Genomic DNA, 26566 nt, shown 5'->3' with positions numbered 1-26566 from the left:
TGACCCTGTATAATTTTTTTTTAGTCATGTAAAATCTAAAAAGTAACTGTACAGTCATTTTTATTTTTATTTTTATTTTTATTTTTATTTTTATTTTTATTTTTATTTTTATTTTTATTTTTATTTTTATTTTTATTTTTATTTTTATTTTTATTTTTATTTTTATTTTTATTTTTATAAAAAAAAAACGCTCGTTGTGTTGCAGTTACGGATTCGTTTGTTTTGATAAAAGCGCCGTGCTCACCAGTCCAAAAAATTGCATTATATGTACTTTTCGAAAATAAAAACACTTTTTTAAAATTTTACTTTATTTGCCTTTTATTTAACCTACAAATGTGTCAGATCATTTTGCCTGACCCTGTATAATTTTTGAAGTCACATAAAATCTAAAAAGTAACTGTACAGTCATACTTAAGGTGGTACTGGTTTATTTTTATTTTTATTTTTATTTTTATTTTTATTTTTATTTTTATTTTTTTTATTATTTTTTTATTTTTTTTTATGGTGTTGCTACGATTGAAAAAGATAAAAAGATAATAAAGAATTAAAAGAATTAGCATTATAAAGAAACAAAGCAAAATGGCATTATATGTACTTTTCGAAAATAAAAACACTTTTTTGTTTCTTTACTTTATTTGCGTTTTATTTAACCTACAAATATGTCACATCATTTTGCCTGACCCTGTATTATTGTACACCTCTAAAACCGAAACATACCAAAAGACGATGCACGTCTTCACAGATTTTAGTGCCAAAAAAGGCATTTTTTTTTTTATGCTTGGGTTTTATATACGGTCAAATCATTTTATTTTAGCTTGACTGTATTTTGGCTTCTACCTCAACTCCGGCTTTGTCCAGGATCTCCTTTTGCTCGGGCGGACGCCATTCAACTGACGCCAGGAGGAGCCCAAGCAAGGACGCTCACATTCAAAGCGGACGCATTCACGGCTCGGTCAGTCTTGCTTTAGATGCGTTTTTTTTTTTTGGAGGGACTTTCACCGAGTGTTTGGTCAAATAATGTGCTGGCAAACCACAAATGCCGGCGATGAATGCGCATTATTGAGTGTTTTGAGGCGGGAGTTGAAACGAGCAGATGGTTCTTTGCTTCTGGAGCCTGAATAAGTGGAGTAAACCAGTTGGCACACAGAGGGAGATTTGTGGGCAAACTGTTTTTACCTCCCCCTTTTGCTTTGTGTTCTAATGGGGAAAGCAAAATGGACGATTACCGCTAGCGGGACAATGGCCGTTTTCCCTAATGGGACCAAAGTGTTTTTGATGTTGCTGGTGCAGGCTAATTTTAACAAGACGTCATCGGAACATTTCGGCACCAGATGAACCCCAAGACTTGATGTCATCTTGGCGGCTATCAGAAGCATTGTCTCCTGGAGTGGAGATTTTCTATGATGGATTTAGACGCTAAAAAAAAATTAAAATCAGGGGCTGCACGGTGGACGAGTGGTTAGTGCACAGGCCTCACTGCTAAAAGACCCAGGTTCAATTCCACCCTCGGCTATCTCTGTGTGGAGTTTGCATGTTCTTCCCCGTGCATGCGTGAGTTTTCTCCGGTTTCATATTTCAACATCCAGAGCTTATACGTTAAGCCCATCCTGTTTACATCCACCTGCCAACATGTACACATTTAGAGTACTCAACATGCAATTTGACTCTTAAATACTGTATAAGGGCAAATAAAGTACATATAATGCCATTCTGTTTCATTACGTTTTAAAAAATTAAAATTATGGGCTGCACGGTGGTCGAGTGGTTAGTGCGCAGGGCTCACAGCTAGAATACCCGAGTTCAATTCCACCCTCGGCCATCTCTGGCCTGTGGAGTTTGCATGTTCTACCCCGTGCATGCGTGGGTTTTCTCCGGTTTCATATTTCAACATCCAGAGCTTATACGTTAAGCCCATCCTGTTTACATCCACCTGCCAACATGTACACATTTAGAGTACTCAACATGCAATTTGACTCTTAAATACTGTATATGGGCAAATAAAGTACATATAATGCCATTCTGTTTCATTACGTTTTAAAAAACTTAAATCAGGGGCTGCACGGTGGACGAGTGGTTAGTGCGCAGGCCTCACTGCTAAAAGACCCAGGTTCAATTCCACCCTCGGCTATCTCTGTGTGGAGTTTGCATGTTCTCTCCCGTGCATGTGTGGGTTTTCTCCGGTTTCATATTTCAACATCCAGAACTTACACGTTAAGCCCATCCTGTTTACACCCACCTGCCAACATGTACACATTTAGAGTACTCAACATGCAATTTGACTCTTAAATACTGTATAAGGGCAAATAAAGTACATATAATGCCATTCTGTTTCATTATGTTTTAAAAAAATTAAATCAGGGGCTGCATGGTGGTCGAGTGGTTAGTGTGCAGGGCTCACAGCTAGGATACCCAAGTTCAATTCCACCCTCGGTCATCTCTGGCCTGTGGAGTTTGCATGTTCTTCCCCCTGCATGAGTGGGTTTTCTCCGGTTTCATATTTCAACATCCAGAGCTTATACGTTAAGCCCATCCTGCTTACACCCACCTGCCAACATGTACACATTTAGAGTACTCAACATGCAATTTGACTCTTAAATACTGTATAAGGGCAAATAAAGTACATATAATGCCATTCTGTTTCATTCTGTTTTAAAAAATTAAAATCAGGGGCTGCACGGTGGACGAGTGGTTACTACGCAGACCTCACAGGAGACACGAGTTTGATTCCACCGTCGGTCATCTCTGTGTGGAGTTTGCATGTTCTTCCCCGTGCATGTGTGGGTTTTCACCGGTTTCCTCCCACATTCCAAAAAAACATGCTAGGTTAATTAGCGACTCCAAATTGTCCATAGGTATGAATGTGAGTGTGAATGGTTGTTTGTCTATATGTGCCCTGTGATTGGCTGGCAAATTAACAGCTGGGATAGGCTCCAGCATACCTGGATATGTAAAGTATACAGTCATATTTCAACATCCAGAGCTTATACGTTAAGCCCATCCTGCTTACATCCACCTGCCAACATGTACACATTTAGAGTACTCAACATGCAATTTCACTCTTAAATACTGTATATGGGCAAATAAAGTAAAGACACAAAAAAGTGTTTTTATTTTCCAAAAGTACATATAATGCCGGCTGCAGTCCAGTCCAGGGTCTGAAGACAGCTGGGATAGGCTCCAGAAACCCCCGTGACCCTCATGAGGAAAAGCGGTAGAAAATGAATGCTCGGAGTGAGGCTGCATGGTGGGCGAGTGGTTAGCGCGCAGGCCTCACAGATAGATTACCCGAGTTCAATTCCACCATCGTCCATCTCTGTGTGGAGTTTGCACGTTCTCCCCGTGCATGCGTGGGTTTTCTCCGGGTACTCCGGTTTCCTCCCACATTCCAAAAACATGCTAGGTTAATTAGCGACTCCAAATTGTCCATAGGTATGAATGTGAGTGTGAATGGTTGTTTGTCTATAGGTGCCCTGTGATTTCACAAAATCATACTTCACTTTCCCGGTGACGTAAACCTTGCAAGGCACCGCCACTGTACATAGATTGCAGTCATGTGGGAAACACTGAGCTCGTTAGCATTAAAGCTGTTTTAACCTGTTCTAAATAAACCCCGAAATTGTCGAAATTCCGAGAACGCCGCGAGCCGAAGTTAATGTCAACAATATGTTGTGTGTGAGAATAAAGATAAAAACCACTTAATGTTTTGAGAACTGGTGATTACCTTTTATGATGGGGTTGTTACGCTGATTCAAGCGCCCTAAAAGGAAACACTTTTGGAGACTCTTGTCTTTGCTGTTTGTCCGGAGCACTTTTCTATCATTAGGAAGGCGCCGCCTTAAAAAAGCCAAGGAAATGGTTTCCAGGTTCAACTTAAATGTGTTTGGGGAAGACTATTTTCTGGGTCCAGCATGACAACGTAAGGACCGTGGAGATCTTTGGAGGAGCTGGAGACCGTGAGTCCGTGACAAATATCCTTCTTCTGGATGAATATACAAACAATTCCAAAGATCAACCTCATTCATTCATTCATTCATTTTCTACCGCTTTTCCTCACGAGGGGTGCTGGAGGCTATCCCAGCTGTCTTTGGGCGAGAGGGGGGGTACACCCTGGACTGGTGTATTTTTTTATAAAAAAATAAAAATAAAAATAAAAATAAAAATAAAAATAAAAATAAAAATAAAAATAAAAATAAAAATAAAAATAAAAATAAAAATAAAAATAAAAATAAAAATAAAAATAAATTAAAATTAAAATTAAAATTAAAATTAAAATTAAAATTAAAATTAAAATTAAAATTAAAATTAAAATTAAAATTAAAATTAAAATTAAAATTAAAATTAAAATTAAAATTTAAGCTCCATAGAAGGCAAATCTACTTCAAATAATCTTAAACTAAGCGTTTATTAGAATTAGTTTATTATAATTGTTCTCAAACTGACATCCATTCTGGTCTGGTTGCTACTCGATTCAGGTGTTCTAAATGTAAACAACTCAACAATACATTTGTAGTATTTTAAACACTTTGTAGTTCAGATGTTAGTCTCCATCCAAAGCCACTCTTCCTGCATTTTTGTTATTCCAACAGGAAACCGATGATGTCTATTAATTTATGTGTACTTGAAACTGAAACCAGGAAAATACATTTTTATTTTTATTTTTATTTTTATTTTTATTTTTATTTTTATTTTTATTTTTATTTTTATTTTTATTTTTATTTTTATTTTTATTTTTATTTTTATTTTTATTTTTATTTTTATTTTTATTTTTATTTTTATTTTTATTTTTATTTTTATTTTTATTTTTATTTTTATTTTTATTTTTATTTTTATTTTTATTTTTATTTTTATTTTCATTTTTATTTTTATTTTTAGTCTTTTAAACACTTTGTAGTTCAGATGTCCGTCTCCATCCAAAGCCACTCTTCCTGCATTTTTTGTTATTCCAACAGGAAACCAGTAAATTATCATGACAGGCTCTCAGTCTTATTCTAAATATTTCATTTTGTAATCCGTTGCTCTTAATCTCAAGCCGGTTTTCACGTCCAGGTCCAAAGTGAAACTGATTGATGCAAAGCAAAAATAAATGCACACTCATTCCCGACGAGGTTCGCCGTATTTGTTCACAGGAGTTTAACGTAATTTCAAGCCAACATGAAGCTTTGCATAAACAATCAAAGCCGGAGAACAATCCGCTCTCATATAAGGGAGGAACTTCCTTTTGATTCCGTACAAACACACGTATGCGCTGTTATTTTACTGCACAGGAAGTTGTTTTCATACTGAATCACGGCCATTTTTCATGGGGTCGCTTTTTCTTATCAAGGCAATTTTATAAAATGTTACTTAATTGGGTTTTGCTTATCTTGAAAATGTGAGAGGTTCTTAGTGTAATCCAGTTCTACTGGAGTGACTGGAGACTGAGCACATGGGGTGGGGGGTGGGGGGTAAATTAAAATTAAAATTAAAATTAAAATTAAACTGCCCCCCCCCCGACCCCACCTTTCTCTTCTCTCTTCTTCTTTTCTGTTCTTCTTCTTGCTCCGGTCCAGTCGCTCCAAATGGCATAACAAAAACATCAAATAACGGCAAATAAAATTTCATGGTACAGGGAAGTTGTAATTAAAATTAAAATTAAAATTTAAGCTCCGTACAAGGCAAATGTACTTCAAATAATCTTAAACTTAGCGTTTATTAGAATTAGTTTGTTATTATTAGTTTATTTTTATTTTTATTTTTATTTTATTTTTATTTTTATTTTTATTTTTATTTTTATTTTTATTTTTATTTTTATTTTTATTTTTATTTTTATTTTTATTTACTTTTTTATTATTTTCATTTTTATTTTTATTTTATTTTATTTTATTTTATTTTATTTTATTTTATTTTATTTTATTTTATTTTATTTTATTTTATTTTATTTTTATTTTTATTATTTTTATTAATTTTTATTTTATTTTTATTTTTATTTTTATTTTTATTTTTATTTTTATTTTTATTTTTATTTTTATTTTTATTTTTATTTTTATTTTTATTTTTATTTTTATTTTTATTTTTATTTTTATTTTTATTTTTATTTACTTTTTTATTATTTTCATTTTTATTTTTATTTTATTTTATTTTATTTTATTTTATTTTATTTTATTTTATTTTATTTTATTTTATTTTATTTTATTTTATTTTATTTTATTTTATTTTATTTTATTTTATTTTATTTTATTTTATTTTATTTTATTTTATTTTATTTTATTTTATTTTATTTTATTTTATTTTTATTAATTTTTATTTTATTTTATTTTTATTTTTATTTTTATTTTTATTTTTATTTTTATTTTTATTTTTATTTTTATTTTTATTTTTATTTTTATTTTTATTTTTATTTTTATTTTTATTTTTATTTTTATTTTTATTTTTATTTTTATTTTTATTTTTATTTTTATTTTTATTTTTATTTTTATTTTTATTTTTATTTTTATTTTTATTTTTATTTTTATTTTTATTTTTATTTTTATTTTTATTTTTATTTCATGGCCAGTGATGACCGTCGGGGTCGCTTTTTCTTATCAAGGCAATTTTATAAAATGTTACTTAATTGGGTTTTGCTTATCTTGAAAATGTGAGAGGTTCTTAGTGTAATCCAGTTCTACTGGAGTGACTGGAGAGTGAGCACATGGGGGGGTAACGGGGGGGGGTTCCCATATCACTGCATGCAAAGGGCACGCTGCTGTTGTTGGCATACTTGACTGCATGTTTTTTATTTTTGCTCCTCTGACTACCATCTTGACTCTACCGAGACCTTTCATTTGCCATCCTTGTCAATCCCAGCATTCCCTGAGGTCACGTCCAACCATGGGAACATCGGTTGTGACAGTCGGAGAATCCCTGAGGGTACGGTGCAGGCAAGAACTTGAAAGTTGAAATCAAGCGTACGCCAAAGTACATGAACGCGATGATTGACTTTCAATTTTTCCAAAAGACTGAACACAATTAAATCATCGGGTATCGAGTCCAACCTCGTCATGATAAAATCCAGGGGTGTGGAGCCGGAGCCGGAGCCGGAGCCGGAGCCACTCGGAGCCACACGATTTGCCCGGAGCCGGAGCCGGAGCCGGAGCCACTCTGACTTTGTGGCTCCTGTGGCTCCGACCTCCGAAACTCGAATCATTCCATTCCGCCTTACGCAAGTTCACCGACGGACTTGTGAGCATGGTGGTAAAGGACTCCTTGCCGCTCTCCTTCTTCTCGTCCTCGGCCGGCTTCGGTGCCATCGCCGGGTCCATCGCGAGGCAGCTGCACGTCAGCCTGGACAGGAACGCCGTTCGCGAGATGGTGATCAATCGGGCTCGGCAACTGGAGTCTGGCCTCATCAGCATCATGAGGAACAAACCTGTGTACTTGAAGATGGACGGAGCAACCCGGCTTGGCTCCAGTTACCTGGCTATCAACGCCCAGTTTTTTCACGACGGGAAGCCGACAATCAAGACACTAGCTGTCACGGACTGTGCCGGCAAGCACACTGCGAAGGAAACGCTGGAGCTGCTCAAGAAAGCGCTGGAGAGGTACGAGCTCAACAAAGATCAAGTGCTTGCTGTGGTCACGGACAATGCCAGGGCGATGGTGAAAACCGTAGAGCTATTGAACCAGAGTGATGAAGAGAGGAGCAGTGAATTGCTAGAGGAGGGAAGTGCGGATGATCAGGGAGATCAAGAAGAGGACGAGGTTGGTGATGACGAAACACTCCGCGACCTGATTGTGGATCACTTCGACACGTCCACAGGCTCGCGCCCAGCAGCTGGCGCAAACACCAATGTCCACATGACGCGATGTGGTGTTCACACCCTACAGCTGGCTGTACGCGACGGATTGAAGCAACGAGGTGCACATGCGGTGTTGGAGCATGCCCGAAGCGTCGTGAAGAAGCTCAGGGCGCCGAACATGGTGGCATCTCTGAAAAAGAAAGGTCATCTGCTCCCGATCATCGACGTGCCAACAAGGTGGGGCAGCAGCTACGCCATGGTGAACCGCCTGCTGGAACTCCGGGAGGTGGTGCAAGATTATGCTGCTGTCGCGCCGGACTTGCACCTGTCGGACGAAAAATGGCAGCGAATCCAACAACTTGCTGACGTCCTCAAGGACCCATACATCGTGACCATTCGGTTACAGAGCAGTGAGCTCACACCAGGGACGTTTCTCAAAGAGTGGCTGAAGCTGCGGGACGGACTGGAGAAGAACGGGGGCATCGGCGCCGCTATCGCCTCCTCCATGCGAGGGCGGGAAGAGACACTGCTCGAGTCGGATGCCGTGTTGGCTGCCGTCTTCGCCGACGCCCGGTACAGGATCCTACTAGGCGAGAGACTGCAACGTGCCGAAGATGCCTTCATCAAGATCGCTCACAGGGTTCATCACATAGAGAACTCTGGAGCTTCTACTGCAGCAGAGCATCAGCTGAGCAGCGCGAGCTCCGAGCAAGAAGACGACCCATTTGAACAGGAGTTGGACCGGCTCGAACGCGGGCGTCATGCAGTGATGCAAACACCCTCTTCGGTGACGGATGCAGTGCATGAGATGAAGAATCTCGGACGACTGAAGGGAAAAGACGTCTGGAGCATCATCGGCAAGTACCCAGCGGCCGTTCAGACGACCAGCCTCGCCCTGGCCGCTCTACCCACGACACAAGTGTCAGTCGAACGGCTGTTCTCGGCCATGAAACTTCTGCTAACGGACCTTAGATCCCGGATGAAGGAAGACATCGTGGAGGCAATGCTCCTCATACGTTCCAATGAGTAAAACGCGAGTGCTTGCAGTGAGAGATGCATGATGTGAAAAGTTCTGAGTTGCTGTGAAAGCCAATGACTCACTTTTACGTCTTTCCCATGTTTTAGCGATTTTGGGCAACATGGTTCCATTTTTCTGTAAAGATGTGTTGGTTAATACAAAATACATTCGATGAGAAAAGAAAAGGCTGTTTTTGCTTGCTCAAAACCGTTAAAATGCGCTATAAGTTACTCTTTAACTTGGTGAAAAATAGACCTAGCCGGAGCCGGAGCCGGAGCCGGAGCCACAAGGAGCCACACCATTTTGCCCGGAGCCGGAGCCGGAGCCGGAGCCACAAAAATTGATGTGGCTCCACACCCCTGATAAAATCTAATTTGGGATCGGTTTTCCAACTTAGTCGTCAAAAAGTCGAAAAGCTAGTGGTGGGTATAAATACTGCGAAAAATCATTCATTCATTCATTCTGTACCGCTTATCCTCAAGAGGGGTGCTGGAGCTTATCCCAGCAGTCTTTGGACGAGAGGCGGTTCCCTCTGGACGGGTGGCCAGCCAATCACAGGGTATGAATTAACCTAGCATGTTTTTGGAATGTGGGAGGAAACCGGAGAAAACCTGCCCATGCACGGGGAGAATGTGCAAACTCCACACAAATATATGGCCTACATTGGAATCGAACTCGGGTCTCCTAGCTGTAAAGTCTACGTGCTAACCACTAGTCCGCTGTGCAACCACTGCGAAAAATCATTCATTCATTTTCTACCGCTTTTTCTCACCCTGGACTGGTGGCCAGCCAATCACAGGGCACATATAGACAAACAACCATTCACACTCGCATTCATACCTATGGAGAATTTGGAGTCGCTAATTAACCTAGCATGTTTTTGGAATGTGGGAGGAAACCGGACCGGAGAAAACCTACCCATGCACGGGGAGAATGTGCAAACTCCACACAAATATGGCCGACAGTGGAATCGAACTCGGGTCTCCTAGCTGTGAAGTCTACGCGCTAACCACTAGTCCACTGTGCAACCCCTGCGAAAAATAATTCATTCATTTATTCATTCATTTTCTACTGCATTTTCTCACAATGGTCGTGGGGGTGCTGGAGCCTATCCCGGCTGTCTTTGGGCGAGAGGCGGGGTACACCCTGGACTGGTGGCCAGCCAATCACAGGGCACATATAGACAAACAACCATTCACACTCACATTCATACCTATGGACAATTTGGAGTCGCTAATTAACCTAGCATGTTTTTGGAATGTGGGAGGAAACCGGACCGGAGAAAACCTACCCATGCACGGGGAGAATGTGCAAACTCCACACAAATATGGCCGACAGTGGAATCGAACTCGGGTCTCCTAGCTGTGAAGTCTACGCGCTAACCACTAGTCCACTGTGCAACCCCTGCGAAAAATAATTCATTCATTTATTCATTCATTTTCTACTGCATTTTCTCACAATGGTCGTGGGGGTGCTGGAGCCTATCCCGGCTGTCTTTGGGCGAGAGGCGGGGTACACCCTGGACTGGTGGCCAGCCAATCACAGGGCACATAAAGACAAACAACCATTCACACTCATATTGTGAGTATGAATTAACCTAGCATGTTTTTGGAATGTGGGAGGAAACCGGAGAAAACCTACCCATGCACAGGGAGAACGTGCAAACTCCACACAGAGATGGCCGACGGTGGAATCGAACTCGGGTCTCCTAGCTTATAGACAAACAACCATTCACACTCACATTCATACCTATGGACAATTTGGAGTCGCTAATTAACCTAGCATTGTGAGGATAAGCGGTAGAAAATGAAGACGTTTGATTACACGGGGGCAAGAGTATCACGCCTGTCCAAGGCGCCCGTCTGCTGACTAGCATCACAATTTTTCTTTGCCCCCCCCCCACCCCCCCCCCACCCCCCACATGGCACCCCCAGGAGAATGCCGCCCTAGGCAAATGCCTATACAGCCCACAGCATGTTTTGCTGTTTTCTTTTTATTTTGCTTGTTTAATTCTATTTTTAGAATATGCCGCGGGCCAAAACAAAACAAGCTTTGGTCAGCAAATGACCCCCGGGCTGGACTTTGGCCACCCTTGCCCTAACTGAGCCATCATATTGGTGGGTATTTCTGTTGGCAGAGCTTCAGCTGTTATGATGTCATAGACCCAAATAGCTTACATTATCTATAATTTAATATTACCCGAGTTAACTCCTGACACGCCCCCTACCCACCCCCCCAAGTCCCCGTCCCCGTCCCCATGTTCGTGGCCTTTCAGTGGCCCTGCCTTCCGTACTATCTTGTTATCTCAGCAAGTGTTTCCTGCGAGCACCTCGCTCTTCTGTGGGACATGTGCTGGAGCTTGTGCCGACTTACGTCCGCGGGGGTATTGTTCTCCCACAGTTTGAGCGTCGTAAATTAGCTGGAAACCATTTGTCAAACATGAGAGCCAGGAAGGGGTGAAAAACAACAACAAAATCAGGGGGTCTGATGTGCCCCCCCCGCATTCAAACATACATGGCACAGATATGTTAATGGAGAAGCTAATTACTGAAAGGAATGTCTTACCTATTTTAATATACTGCAAAAATACCATCATCATGTACACCCGCACCATCCAATCAGAATCAGCGTACAACTGCATTGTATATAAATATTCAAAGCACCTCTTGAAGAGATGATGACAAGATAAAAGCCTGATTATTGATCACCTTCAACCTGACAAACTTTAATGAGGGAATTCCTGCACATTAAAAATGTGTCTCGAACACATCCTGGCTTTTAATCAACCCTTGTGCTCTCACCGCCCGACCTATTTTAGTGTGCATCCTTCTCCTCCACATAAGCATCTTGTATAATTTATGGTAATGGTAATGGTTTAATTTCATTTGAACATGCATCAGATTACAATTGAATATTTTCATTCATTCATTCATTTTCTACCGCTTTTTTTGTTTTAAATTTTTATTATTTAAAAGAAAATAATGGTTTTATTTCATTTGAACATGCATCAGATTACAATTGAATGCATCACATAATCAGTTCACAGTTCCACATGTCCAAAAGGAGTAGGAAGAAACAAAGCTTATTAAATCCTACCCCTCCATCTGGTACTTTTATCTGGTACTTTTTTCGGTGACTGTTACATTTGTTCACTTCCTGCTTTCCTAATGTAAATGAATTTTTTTAACTTAATTTTATGAATTACATTTTTTTTTATTTACATTTTTTGATTGTTTACTTTTTATTATTTTTTATTTTTTATTTTTTATTTTTTATTTTTTATTTTTTATTTTTTATTTTTTATTTTTTATTTTTTATTTTTTATTTTTTATTTTTTATTTTTTATTTTTTATTTTTTATTTTTTATTTTTTATTTTTTATTTTTTATTTTTTTGTCACGTACCAGCACCCCCCACAACCCTTGTGAGGATAAGCTGTAGAAAATGAATGAATGAATGAATGAAAGTAAACAAATAACTGCAAGTGTTTATATCATTGCATTATTATTTGGACAAGAGTGTCAATATGGCCTTATGGGTCAGGGTTAAGCAATACAGGTGACATGGAGGACAGCAGGGTTAAGGCTGGATGAGGAAGGCCAATTGATGAGCCGACTTGTTTTCACTGTGTCTGGATTTAAGCACACGGGAGGAAAAGGAAGGCCGTCTTCAAGGCTGTCGTGTTTGTGTAGTGAGGAAAGAGGTCAAATGTCAGGAAGGGCTTTGAGTTTACGCTCATTAAAGCGTTCCCTCTATTTGACGGAGATTTTCCAATGTCTCTTCAGAGGGAATCCTGGTGGACGGGGAGTTCGAACAAGATCATTCATTCATTCATTTTCTATTGCTTATCGTCATGAGGGTTGCAGGGGTGCTGGAGCCTATCCCAGCTGTCTTCAGGCGAGAGGCGGGGTACACCCTGGACTGATGGCCAGCCAATCACAGGGCACATATAGACAAACAACCATTCACACTCACATTCATACCTATGGACAATTTGGAGTCGCTAACTAACCTAGCATGTTTTTGGAATGTGGGAGGAAACCGGAGTACCCGGAAAAAACCCACGCATGCACGGGGAGAACATGGAAACTCCACACAGAGATAGCGGAGTGTGGAATTGAACCCGGGTTTCCGAGCTGTGAGGCCTGTACACTAACCACTCATCCACCGTGCATCATTATTCATTAATTAATTAATTTTTTACCACTTATCCTCATGAGAGGTGCTGGAGCCTATCCCAGCTGTCTTCAGGCGAGAGGCGGGGTACACCCTGGACTGGTGGCCAGCCAATCACAGGGCACATTAAGTCAAACAACCATTCACACTCACATTCATACCTATGGACAATTTGGAGTCGCTAATTAACCTAGCATGTTTTTGGAATGTGGGAGGAAACCGGAGTACCCGGAGAAACATGCAAACTCCACACAGAGATGACCGAGGGTGGAATTGAACTTGGGTAATCTATGTGTGAGGCCTGCGCCCTAACCACTCGTGCACCGTGCAGCCTCACTCCTAGCATTCATTTTCTACTTCTTTTCCTCATGAGGGTCACGGGGGCTATCTGGAGCCTATCCCAGCTGTCTTTGGACCCTGGATTGGTCAGCAGCCAATCACAGGGCACATATAGACAAACAACCATTCACACTCACATTCATACCTACGGACAATTTGGAGTCGCTAATTAACCTAGCATGTTTTTGGAATGTGGGAGGAAACCGCATACACGGCGGAGAACATGCAAACTCCACGTAGAGATAACCGAGAGTGGGATTGAACTCGGGTTTCCAAGCTGTGAGACCTGTATGCTAACCACTAAACCACCGTGCAGCCCACTGAATAAGATCAATGAATTATAAAAAAGGAGTGGTTCGGAGCGGCCAATAAGGGCCAGGCGATCGTGGGTCGATAAGGAAAAACAAGGAAGTCACATGATGTGAGCGGACTGAGATAAATCGTCCAAACAGGCAGGTGCTTCCTGCCCGTTTTTCCTAAAAGCACCATTCATGGCTCCATGAGAAAAAATAAGGAAAGGTGTGAAAGCTCCGCATGGATCTGTGTGTGCCGACGACGGGAATATTTCCAGGGAATTGTCTTCCCTTTTTGTCGTCTTTTCTGCTTTGCTAGTCGCTCCCGTGATTGTTTCGCGTTGTCCGACGAGGAAGGAAACCGGTGCGAGAAAGTGCCTGTTTTTTTTTGGGATCGACAGGAATTGGCTTCATCACAAGCGGTTCCTTTTTTTTTTTTTTTGCAGCTGAAACAATGCACTGGCGTCACACCCTTCGACTGGACCTCGGCATTTTCACATGGAAAAATGTTCACAGAATTCCGCTCCCAGGCTCCGGGTGTATGTAAAAAAGGGCCGAGGATGGGACGAGGGTGAGGTGGAGGGGAGGATGAAAATGATGACATGTCACAACAAGCGAATAAAACTTACTGCCGCTCATGCAGTCGGAATTGAAGTTCATAAATTATTGTTGGCTCACTGCAAAAAAAAAAAAAAAAATAATAATAATAATAAATCCTGCACATCTGTGAAACTTGATGTGTCGGAGCATGCAACAAAAAAAAAAAAAAAAAAAAAGAAGTGTGTGGCATTGTGTTGCAGGTTAGCGAAATGCTCCTCGGAGGTTATGTAAGCGTCTCATAGCGCCGTGTTTATAATTACCGTGAGAGGGTACACACGGCCATTTTCTCAGAGCCTTATCGCCGTTGACATATTACATTAAATCGCTGCGCTGTATTTATTTGGACTACTTATTTTTTGATAAATCCTCATAATTTACTATATATATAAGTTTGTTAAATAAGATTTTTTTTTTAAATACTATACAGCAGGGGTCTCAAACTTGCGGCCCGCGGGCCAAATGTGGTGCGCAGGACACTAATTTGAGGCCCCCGACTTTGATATGAAAGTTTAATGTTAGTATCATGTACCCAGAAAAAATTATTACGTTTTTTTTTTTATTAATGTTCATGTAAAAGGTTAAATAACTGTTAATAGTTATCCTCCCTATCCGTGTGGAAGTGGTATTTTTTTTGGCTATTTAAGTTGAAAGGAAATAGAGCTAGCGACCTAAACGGTAGCCTTCGAGTTATTTTCTTTAAACTTAAATAGCCAAAAACTTACCACTTCCACACAGACAGGGAGGATAACTATTAACAGTTATTTAACCTTTAACATGAACATTAATCAAACGTAATAATTTTTTCTGGGTACATGATACCATACAGCATCCATATCAAACATTAAACTTTCATATCAAGGCGGGGGCCTCAAACTAGTGTACTGCGGGCCACATTTGGCCCGCGGGCTGCATTTTTGAGACCCCTGCTGTATGGTATCATGTACCCAGAAAAAAATATTACGTTTGATTAATGTTCATGTTAAAGGTTAAATAACTGTTAATAGTTATCCTCCCTATCCGTGTGGAAGTGGTAAGTTTTTGGCTATTTAAGTTGAAAGGAAATAACTTGAAGGCTACCGTTTAGGTCGCTAGCTCTCTAGTTTGCGAGTTAGCATGTATCTCAAGACCCTGCAGTTGCGCAATATGTTGTAAATAAAAAGAGTATAAATGTGACTATAGTCGTGTTTTGTCATGTCTACAGGGCTCTAATAATGCTTTGTTCATTTTGTAGTCGATCTAATGCAGGGGTCTCAAACACGCAGCCCGCGGGCCAAATGTGGCCCGCAGGACACTAGTTTGAAGCCCCCGCCTTGATATGAAAGTTTAATGTTAGTATCATGTACCCAGAAAAAATTATTACGTTTTTTTATTAATGTGCATGTTAAAGGTTAAATAACTGTTAATAGTTATCCTCCCTATCCGTGTGGAAGTGGTAAGTTTTTGGCTATTTAATTTTAAAGGAAATAACTTGAAGGCTACCGTTTAGGTCGCTAGTTTGCGAGTTAGCATGTGTCTCAAGACCCTGCAGTTGCGCAATATGTCCAGTCTCACCCAGACCCGAGCTCCAGTGGCCCCCAGGTGGCCCCCTGCTATACAGCTTCTTCCCTTCATTTTCCCAGCAGATGAAACATCTTCAAAACATAACTTTGATTTTACTTTGCTGTATTTGTTTTTGTCCTGCTGCAGGAACCGTAGTTTGTAAGATAAACAAATGAAAACTTAATTTGCATTTATATTATCAGTGTCATTCATCACCCGGAGTCATAAATCATAAAGCATATCCTGTGAGAGCTGAAATGCTTTTACGGAGAAATTGATCAGGATAATGGATTCAGCTATTGAAAAGTGTTTTATAAAGTGTTTATATTACTCCATTAGACAGATGTTTGTTTTGAGTTCCATTGCAATAATTGCTCCGCATCCCAGAATAACATGGTTGAATCCCATCCATTTATTCCTGGTAGGGTTGTAACTAATCGCAAATAATTGGTCGATTATTTTTTGGATTAATCAATGAAAAAAATAAATTAATTCCCGCATCTCTATTCAGGTATAGAAGATTTGAACTAACATAATAAATACTGTAAGTCCGCAAACATAAACAATAAATGTACACAAAAATACAATTGTGATCATTTTCTGAAAAAAAAACTAAAAAAAAAACAAACAAAAAAACCCCAAAAAAACATGCTAACCGGGGCTTACGCTAACCAAGGTTCCACTGTATTTTTGATTTTCACAGTAATTAATAGCCTACTTAATCCTAGCATCATATGCCATAAAGCAATAAGTAGCTAGGTAATTTCCAAATTAACAAAAAAAATTTTTTTCCTAGCATCATATGCCATAAAGCAATAAGTAGCTAGCTAATTTCCAAATTAACAAAAAACATTTTTTTGCCTAGCATCTTATGCCATAAAGCAATAAGTAGCTAGCTAATTTCTGAATTAACAAAAAACTAATTTTTCCTAGCATCATATGCTATAAAGCAATAAGTAGCTAGCTAATTTCCAAATTAACAAAAAAAAATTTTCCTAGCATCATATGCCATAAAGCAATAAGTAGCTAGCTAATTTCCAAATTAACAAAAAAAAATTTTCCTAGCATCATATGCCATAAAGCAATAAGTAGCTAGCTAATTTCCAAATTAACAAAACAAATTTCCTAGCATCATATGCCATAAAGCAATAAGTAGCTAGCTAATTTCCGAATTAACAAAAAATTTTTTTTCCTAGCATCATGTGCCATAAAGCAATAAGTAGCTAGCTAATTTCCAAAATAACAAAAAAAAAAAAATTCCTAGCATCATATGCCATAAAGCAACAAGTAGCTAGCTAATTTCCGAATTAACAAAAACCTTTTTTTTTCCTAGCATCATATGCCATAAAGCAATAATTTGGAAATTAGCTAGCTACTTATTGCTTTATGGCATATGATGCTAGGATTCTAGCTAATTTCCGAATTAACAAAAATTTTTTTTTCCTAGCATCATATGCCATAAAGCAATAAGTAATTAGCTAATTTCCGAATTAACAAAAAAAAATGTTTTCCCAGCATCATATGCCATAAAGCAATAAGTAGCTAGCTAATTTCCGAATTAACAAAAAAAAAAATTTTTTTTTCACCGTTATTTTTTCAAGATATTTAAGATACTTTAAAACCGTAAGATACTTAAAAAAAAGGACGCTATTACTTCGGTTCATAGTTGTTTAGTACGAAAAAAGTTTACTTTGGAAAAAAGGCAACATGATTGGAAAGATGGCCGACCGCCAGCATTCATTTTTGGCACATGTCAACTATTTGACAGGGACAAGAAAATTACCAGTGAGAGCCAGAGAGAGCGAGAGGAGTAAGAACGTGAGCAACTGGGGATTTTGGAGGTCGACTTGGAACAACAAGCCCCGTAACCCAGGCCAGGAACGTCGCCGCTAGAGTGGACTTGTGGGAAACGCTTCATTGCCATCGACGTGAGACCCGTCCACTCAGCGTCATCAGTGAAGATCCAACCTCAATGAGCCTTCACTAGACAAACAGGTTCTAGTCGGAACCCTCAGCACCGGGGCGTCCATCGGGAGGAGGACTCAAACAACAATGTGTGTGTGACCTGAGTCAGCATAAACATCGTAAGCTTCGGTGATCAAAGATGGTGTTCAAACTCCCCATCTGTGCGCTAATGTCATGCTGTCTTGGATAACAACTACAGGGTCAGGCAAAACGATCTGACACGTTTGTAGGTTAAATAAAAGGCAAATAAAGTAAAATTAAAAAAAGTTTTTTTATTTTCAAAAATTATACAGAGTCAGGCAAAACGATCTGACACATTTGTAGGTTAAATAAAAGGCAAATAAAGTAAAATTTTAAAAAGTTTTTTATTTTCAAAAATTATACGGGGTCAGGCAAAACGATCTGACACATTTGTAGGTTAAATAAAAGGCAAATAAAGTAAAATTTAAAAAAGTTTTTTTTAATTTTCAAAAATTATACAGGGTCAGGCAAAATGATCTGACACATTTGTAGGTTAAATAAAAGGCAAATAAAGTAAAATTTAAAAAAGTTTTTTTATTTTCAAAAATTATACAGGGTCAGGCAAAATGATCTGACATATGTGTAGGTTAAATAAAAGGCAAATAAATTAAAATTTTTAAAAAAGTGTTTTTATTTTCAAAAATTATACAGGGTCAGGCAAAACGATCTGACATATTTGTAGGTTAAATAAAAGGCAAATAAAGTAAAATTTTTAAAAAAAGTGTTTTTATTTTCCTAAATTATACGGGGTCAGGCAAAATGATCTGACATATTTGTAGGTTAAATAAAAGGCAAATAAAGTAAAATTAAAAAAGTGTTTTTATTTTTAAAAAATTATACAGGGTCAGGCAAAACGATCTGACATATTTGTAGGTTAAATAAAAGGCAAATAAAGTAAAATAACAAAAAAGTGTTTTTATTTCCCAAAAGTACATATAATGCTATTTTGTTTTATTATGTTTTAAAAATTAAATCAGTTCTAGCGGTGCGATCTAGTAGCTCTGAAGTTGGTAACACATACGTATTTTCCAAAAATTTTCCAAAAAAATGCTAGGTTAGCTAGGAAACCCGGGTTCAATCCCACCCTCCATCATCTCTGTGTGGAGTTTGCATGTTCTCCGCCGTGCATGCGTGGGTTTTCTCCGGGTACTCCGGTTTCCTCCCACATTCCAAAAACATGCTAGGTTAATTAGCGACTCCAAGTTGTCCATAGGTATGAATGTGAGTGTGAATGGTTGTTTGTCTATATGTGCCCTGTGATTGGCTGGCCACCAGTCCAGGGTGTACCCCGCCTGCCGCCCGAAGACAGCTGGGATAGGCTCCAGCACCCCCCGCGACCCTCGTGAGGAAAAGCGGTAGAAAATGAATGAATGAATGAATTATTTTTTCTTCATAACAACAAAACGTCGTAATACAAAATATCATAGCAAAGTCTAAGACGACCATCTTTGTAGTAGCTGACATTCTACATGTCTTGTCTACCAGTTGTGGAACTTTCCAGACACCCTCTTACTAAAGTGTTGCCACAACATGACAACATACCCTCACACTGTGACTGACAACACACTGGTCCCTTAAAGGCTACGCAGATAAAGCTGTGAGGCTTCGGCTAGGTGACGTCATCGTGACATCAGGTAGGCCTGCGGGTAGAATTTACACCCAAACAACACGTAGTTGTGGACTACCAGGATGCAGGATCACCCACTACTTGATCCAATAGTACTGCTCCACTTTTAACAGGCCTCACATTTAGATTACCCGAGTTCAATTCCACCCTCGGCCATCTCTGTGTGGAATTTGCATGGGTTTTCTCCGGGTACTCCGGTTTCCTCCCACATTCCAAAAACATGCTAGGTTAATTAGCGACTCCAAATTGTCCATAGGTATGAATGTGAGTGTGAATGGTTGTTTGTCTATATGTGCCCTGTGATTGGCTGGTGACCAATCCAGGGTCCGAAGACAGCTGGGATAGTCTCCAGAAACCCCCGTGACCCTCGTGAGGAAAAGCGGTAGAAAATGAATGCTAGGAGTGAGGCTGCACGGTGGGAGAGTGGTTAGCGTACAGGCCTCACAGACAGATTACCCAAGTTCAATTCCACCCTCGGCCATCTCTGTGTGGAGTTTGTATGTTCTCCCCGTGCATGCGTGGGTTTTCTCCGGGTACTCCGGTTTCCTCCCACATTCCAAAAACATGCTAGGTTAATTAGCGACTCCAAATTGTCCATAGGTATGAATGTGAGTGTGAATGGTTGTTTGTCTATATGTGCCCTGTGATTGGCTGGCCACCAGTCCAGTGTGTAGGAAGACAGCTGGGATAGGCTCCAGCACCGCTCGAAACCCTCGTGAGAAAAATAGGTAGAAAATGAATGAACGTTACATATTTTGGCTGCACAGTGGTCGAGTGGTTAGCAGGCCTCACAGCTAGGAGACCCGTGTTCAATTCCACCTTCGGCCATCTCTGTGTGGAGTTTGCATGTTCTCCCCGTGCATGCGTGGGTTTTCTCCGGGTACTCCGGTTTCCTCCCACATTCCAAAAAAACATGCTAGGTTAATTAGCGACTCCAAATTGTCCATAGGTATGAATGTGAGTGTGAATGGTTGTTTGTCTATATGTGCCCTGTGATTGGCTGGCCACCAGTCCAGGGTGTACCCCGCTTCTCGGTTGAAGACAGCTGGGATAGGCTCCAGCAGAGCTGAAGCCCGAAAATTGATGCATGGATGTATGGACCTTAAGAGCCACAAAAAGGAGGCCTGAATTCGGCTTCAGAACCGCATGTTGACTACCCCAGTTCTCAGGAAACGTGCAGTAGTGCTGCGTTACCCTTGAACATACCTGTCAACATTTTATGCAAAATAATCTAAATCTGCTTAGTGACCGCTGATATTTCAATAGTAGTAATTATTTCAACATGAATCTAGAGCTATTTATCGAACTGCATAAACGAAAGTAAACATGGCATGAGTGACGGTACATTCAGTGCTGCGGTTATTTACCCTCGGCCAATGTAAACAATTATCTCACAGGGTCCTTTCTGCTGTTCGGCTCTAAAATAAACACCATTTTGGAAACAGACACGACCCCCTCCACGTTTCCATCTGCAGTCACAATAGGAAATCATTTTTCTCCGTGACAGTGTTTTGTAAAGCTGACTTCTGATTGTTCCGTAGACTTTCAGCTGGCGTTCGAACCTTAAACACAGCATGCTGATTAGGGAATGAAAAGGTACAAAAAGGGTTATTTTGTGTCAGACTGGATATATTTTCTAACTGTGTCTGGTTAGATTTGTTTGATTCGGCTGCAATGTTAAATATGTTTGGAATAACATTTTGGATGATGGATTTTGTACATCATCATTTTATACTTTATACAATAATTTTCAAGATGGAAATATATTTAACCCGAAAATGCTGTTTCCAAGACAGAAATGACCTGGGGACTATAACACATGTTCTTGTTTTGTTATAGAAAATCCCATTTTGGGAAGATCAGGTACTACAAGGTTCTACAAGTCACTATTTTTTGTACTTTGTTATGGTCATTTTCAACAAATACCCAAAATAAACATGCTAGTGATGCGATTCTGTGTGGATATTATTCATTCAATTTTCCTCACAAGGGGTGCTGGAGCCTATCCCAGCTGTCTTCGGGCGAGAGGCGGGGTACACCCTGGACTGGTGGCCAGCCAATCACAGGGCACATATAGACAAACAACCATTCACACTCACATTCATACCTATGGACAATTTGGAGTCGCTAATTAACCCAGCATGTTTTTTGGAATGTGGGAGGAAACCGGAGTACCCGGAGAAAACCCACGCATGCCGAGTGTGGCTGAGGGTGGAATTGAACCCAGGTCTCCTAGCCGTGAGGTCTGCATGCTAACCACTCCTCTAGAAAATTCATTAATTCATTCATTTTCTAACGCATGGCAGGGGATGCTGGAGCCTATCCCAGCTGTCTTTGGGTGAGAGGCGGGGTACACCCTGGACTGGTGGCCAGCCAATCACAGGGCACACTAGTTTGAGCTTTGATGCTAACAATGCTAACTTGCTAATTGGGTAAAATTATGAAGTTTCATTCATGTTCATTTTAAAAGGTTAAATAACTGTTAATACTGTTGATTAGGGGCTGCACGGCCTTCCTTCCTTCCTTCCTTCCTTCCTTCCTTCCCTCCTTCCCTCCTTCCTTCCTTCTTTCCTTCCGTTCACTTGAGTCTGCCCCACAGGTGCATAATCGGTCCCCTTTAACGTCTCAATCAGTGGTCTCAAACTCGCAGCCCGCGGGACGCTAGTTTGAAGCCCCGATGCTAACAATGCTAACTTGCTAATTGGGTAAAATTTTGAAGTTTCATTCATGTTCATTTTAAAAGGTTAAATAACTGTTAATACTGTTGATTAGGGGCTGCACGGCGGTCAAGTGGAGACCTCTCCGGGTACTCCGGTTTCCTCCCACATTCCAAAAACATGCTAGGTTAATTAGCAACTCCAAATTGTCCATAGGTATGAATGTGAGTGTGAATGGTTGTTTGTCTATATGTGCCCTGTGATTGGCTGGCCACCAGTCCAGGGTGTACAACGCCTCGCTTGCTTGAAGACAGCTGGGATAGGCTCCAGCACCCCCTTGCGAACCTCGTGAGGATAAGCGGTACAAAATGAATGAATGGTTAAAATATGATAGTCCTGTTATGATGTCATCGTGTCAAACTCTTTATTTGGTCTTCTTCCATCTTATGTGTGTTTAGCACCATTCCGAATGTAAAAAGCGACTGAAACCTGAGCTGGCACAGAGAAACCGTGCCACAGAGCATGAAATATTCAAGTGTATGAATGTGTTGGTGTATATGAACACTGAAAGCGAAACCACCAGGGTTCTAGAAACAATCACTTTGTATACATAGCACCTTTAAAACTCATGAGATGTATGTGTAAATAAAGTCATTTTCACATATAAGAACCTGAAAATTGGATGAAAGCATTAAGTGTGAGCTAAAGAGATCCCCTAAGGCAGGGGTCTCAAACTCAATTTACCTGGGGGCCACTGGAGCTAGGGTCTGGGTGAGACTGGGCTGCATCAGGTTTTCCAAAAAAAAAAAAACGCATTTATTAAAAACAAAAAAATAAAAAAAAACTTCACTTTGGTTCCAATTTTCTACAATAAAAGCTCTGATAAAACATTCCACTGTTCTCAAATATCTTACTTTTTATTTTTCTGCACAAAATAAGATGAAAAATAAATAAACAAATCAAGAATAAAGAAAATTAATCAGTAATAAATAAATATAATAATAATAATAAAACACCAAATAATAAAAACTTAAGAAACCACATATAGTTGGTGGGTAGACAAATTATTATTTTTCAGATTAAAATGAACAAAGCATTATTAGAGCCCTGTAGACATGACAAAACACGACTATAGTCACATTTATACTCTTTTTATTTACAACATATTGCGCAACTGCAGGGTCTTGAGACACATGCTAACTCGCTAACTAGAGAGCTAGCGACCTAAACGGTAGCCTTCAAGTTATTTCCTTTAAACTTAAATAGCCAAAAACTTACCACTTCCACACGGATAGGGAGGATAACTATTAACAGTTATTTAACCTTTAACATGAACATTAATCAAACGTAATAATTTTTTCTGGGTACATGATACCATACAGCATCCATATCAAACTTGCGCGGGCCGCACTAACATTAAACTTTCATATCAAGGCGGGGGCCTCAAACTAGTGTCCCGGGGGGCCACATTTGGCCCGCGGGCCGCATGTTTGGGACCCCTGCTGTATAGTATCATGTACCCAGAAAAAAATTATTATGTTTGATTAATGTTCATATTAAAGGTTAAATGACTGTTAATAGTTATCCTCCCTATCCGTGTGGAAGTGGTAAGTTTTTGGCTATTGAAGTTTAAAGGAAATAACTTGGAGGTTACCGTTTAGGTCGCTAGCGCTCTAGTTTGCAAGTTAGCATGTGTCTCAAGACCCTGCAAAACACGACTATAGTCACATTTATACTCTTTTTATTTACAACATATTAGCTAGCAACCTAAACGGTAGCCTTCAAGTTATTTCCTTTCAACTTAAATAGCCAAAAACTTACCACTTCCACACGGATAGGGAGGATAACTATTAACAGTTATTTAACCTTTAACATGAACATTAATCAAACGTAATAATTTTTTTCTGGGTACATGATACCATACAGCATCCATATCAAACTAACATTAAACTTTCCTATCAAGGCGGGGGCCTCAAACTAGTGTCCTGCGGGCCACATTTGGCCCGCGGGCCGTGTGTTTGAGACCCCTGCTGTGTGGTATCATGTACCCAGAAAAAATGATTACGTTTGATTAATGTTCATGTTAAAGGTTAAATAACTGTTAATAGTTATCCTCCCTATCCGTGTGGAAGTGGTAAGTTTTTGGCTATTTAAGTTTAAAGGAAATAACTTGAATGCTACCGTTTAGGTCGCTAGCTCTCTAGTTTGCGAGTTAGCATGTGTCTCAAGACCCTGCAGTTGCGCAATATGTTGTAAATAAAAAAGTATAAATGTGACTATAGTCGTGTTTTGTCATGTCTACAGGGCTCTGAAAAAACAGCATCCATATCAAACTAACATTAAACTTTCATATCAAGGCGGGGGCCTCAAACTAGTATCCTGCGTACCACATTTGGCCCACGGGCCGCATGTTTGAGACCCCTGCCCTAAAGAGTGAGTCGGGGGTGGGAATGTCAAATAGAGAGGTATAAAACGGTCAATAGTCTTTTTTCTGGTCCTTAAATTGGAGTCTCCAACCAATAAGTCAAAGAAGAGGGTTTAGAAATGAAGTCATCTCTGCAGGAGTGCTCTGGAGCCACGCTTCTTCATGGTGAGGGAACGCTGCCGAAATCCTGTTCCCTCATTGTAAATCCTACTCGGACAAGTCGGCCTGTTGCAGGAGTGATAAAAATCACACAATGCCTGAACTCAGCATGAGCGGTAAAAAAAATGTATATGGTGTTTGAATATGCTCGGTGAGTTTTTATATACAGTTTTTGTGTTTTTTTTACACTTCATTTTTGTTTGGAAACAATTGCAAACACTTGTGTTCTTAGTGTTCTTAAAGCGGATTGAGTGGATGTTATTTCAATAAACATTGTGGCACTACGGTCTTCTATTGATACAAATGGGCTTTCAATTGGCGACATTATTGCTAGTTAAGCATGATTTTTTTTATTATTTATGATCCCGACTGTGCCATTTATTTGTACAAATGCCAACCGTTTACAATTTTGTTTGGATGAACTCGATAGAATTTAAGCTAGCTAGCCGGTCATGATGTGCTATATATATACATATATATATATATATATATATATATATATATATATATATATATATATATATATATATATATATATATATATATATATATATATATATATATATATATATATATATATATATATATATATATCAATATATTGACAGTTATTATGGTACCCATATCACTTCGTACTTTGGTACGTGACAAAAAAATAAAATAAAATTAAAAATATTTTTTTCAAATGGAAAAATAACTTAAATTATATTAAGAAAGCAGGAAGTGAACAAATGTAACATTTACTGCTTAGCCTGCTTTTGCCCTATTATATGAAATTTGTCACAGGTTTTTTTGGTCAAAAATTTAAAATCAATAAAACATTTGTTTTAATCTATAAAAAAAATATCAAATTATTTAGGAGGCTTAAATAAAAAATAACAAATATTTTTTTAAATCTATAAAAAATATCAAATTATTTAAAGAAAAAATGACTCCCACGTCTATAAACAATATAACTGCAGTGTTAATGTAATTCCATTATCTGATTTTTTTAATTACAATTTTTTAAAATTATAAAATTATAAAATTATAAAATTATAAAATTATAAAATTATAAAATTATAAAATTATAAAATTATAAAATTATAAAATTATAAAATTATAATTAATTTATTATTAAAATTATTATATTATTATAAAAATTATTATTAATTATATAATTATATATAATACATTTATATTATATTATATTATATTATATTATATTATATTATATTATATTATATTATATTATATTATATTATATTATATTATATTATATTATATTATATTATATTATATTATATTATATTATATTATATTATATTATATTATATTATATTATATTATATTATATTATATTATATTATATTATATTTTTATATTATATTTTTTATTATATTTCTTAAGAGCTGCACTACTTGTCCGTGAAACAATGCAAGCCTGCACAACCACAAACATGACGCCAATAAAAAAAAAAAAGCAGTGCGTTGCGTGTGCGTGGGAGTAGGCGGGGTTTATTGTCACGTCCAAGCAGCTGGGGCATATATAAGCCGGAGGGGGGCCGTGAAAGAGCCCCACAGTGGGGTGTCAACATGCACTGATGCTCGTCCACATGCATGCACCAGCATCACTGCAGACTCCACGAGTGTCGCTAAAGCAGCACAACAACAGCAACAAATTCCCACAAGTGACCGCCACGATGGATGGACAACACAAAGACCGCAGAATGACTCACTTGTGGATATTGACGTTCTTGATATCGGTCTAATACTTGCACTGGATAACTTCTTTTTTGGGTTTTTTTTTTGGAGCTGGATCTTCTACTTCCGGATTATATTTATTATTTTAGCAATTTTGGACTAAGCACCACACTTCCAGGATACGCACATTAAGTTCTAAAGGATGGCCGTTTGGTTCACATCTATCCTTGTAATAGTTGTACCATGTTTTACTCAGGTATTGTCACCCTTGTAAAAAACTACAGGGTGGTTTTTGTCAAAATAGCATTTTCT

The 26566-nt window shown here is 38.7% G+C and overlaps 1 protein-coding gene across 1 annotated transcript in view; it reads left to right on the top strand.

The window, feature by feature from the left end:
* The first annotated feature begins 7203 nt into the window (after nucleotides 1-7203).
* LOC131140699 (uncharacterized) overlaps nucleotides 7204-26566 on the top strand; it is a 31249-nt gene continuing 11886 nt past the window's right edge. The window contains exon 1 of the mRNA XM_058091365.1: nucleotides 7204-8780. Coding sequence (XP_057947348.1) covers nucleotides 7204-8780 — 1577 coding nt within the window. The remainder of the gene's footprint in view (nucleotides 8781-26566) is intronic.

This window comes from Doryrhamphus excisus, chromosome 13 (genome assembly GCF_030265055.1).
Source record: "Doryrhamphus excisus isolate RoL2022-K1 chromosome 13, RoL_Dexc_1.0, whole genome shotgun sequence".
Taxonomy (NCBI): domain Eukaryota; kingdom Metazoa; phylum Chordata; class Actinopteri; order Syngnathiformes; family Syngnathidae; genus Doryrhamphus; species Doryrhamphus excisus.
The sequence above is the reverse complement of the archived record's forward strand: the minus strand, read 5'-3'. Positions and strand labels throughout refer to the sequence as shown.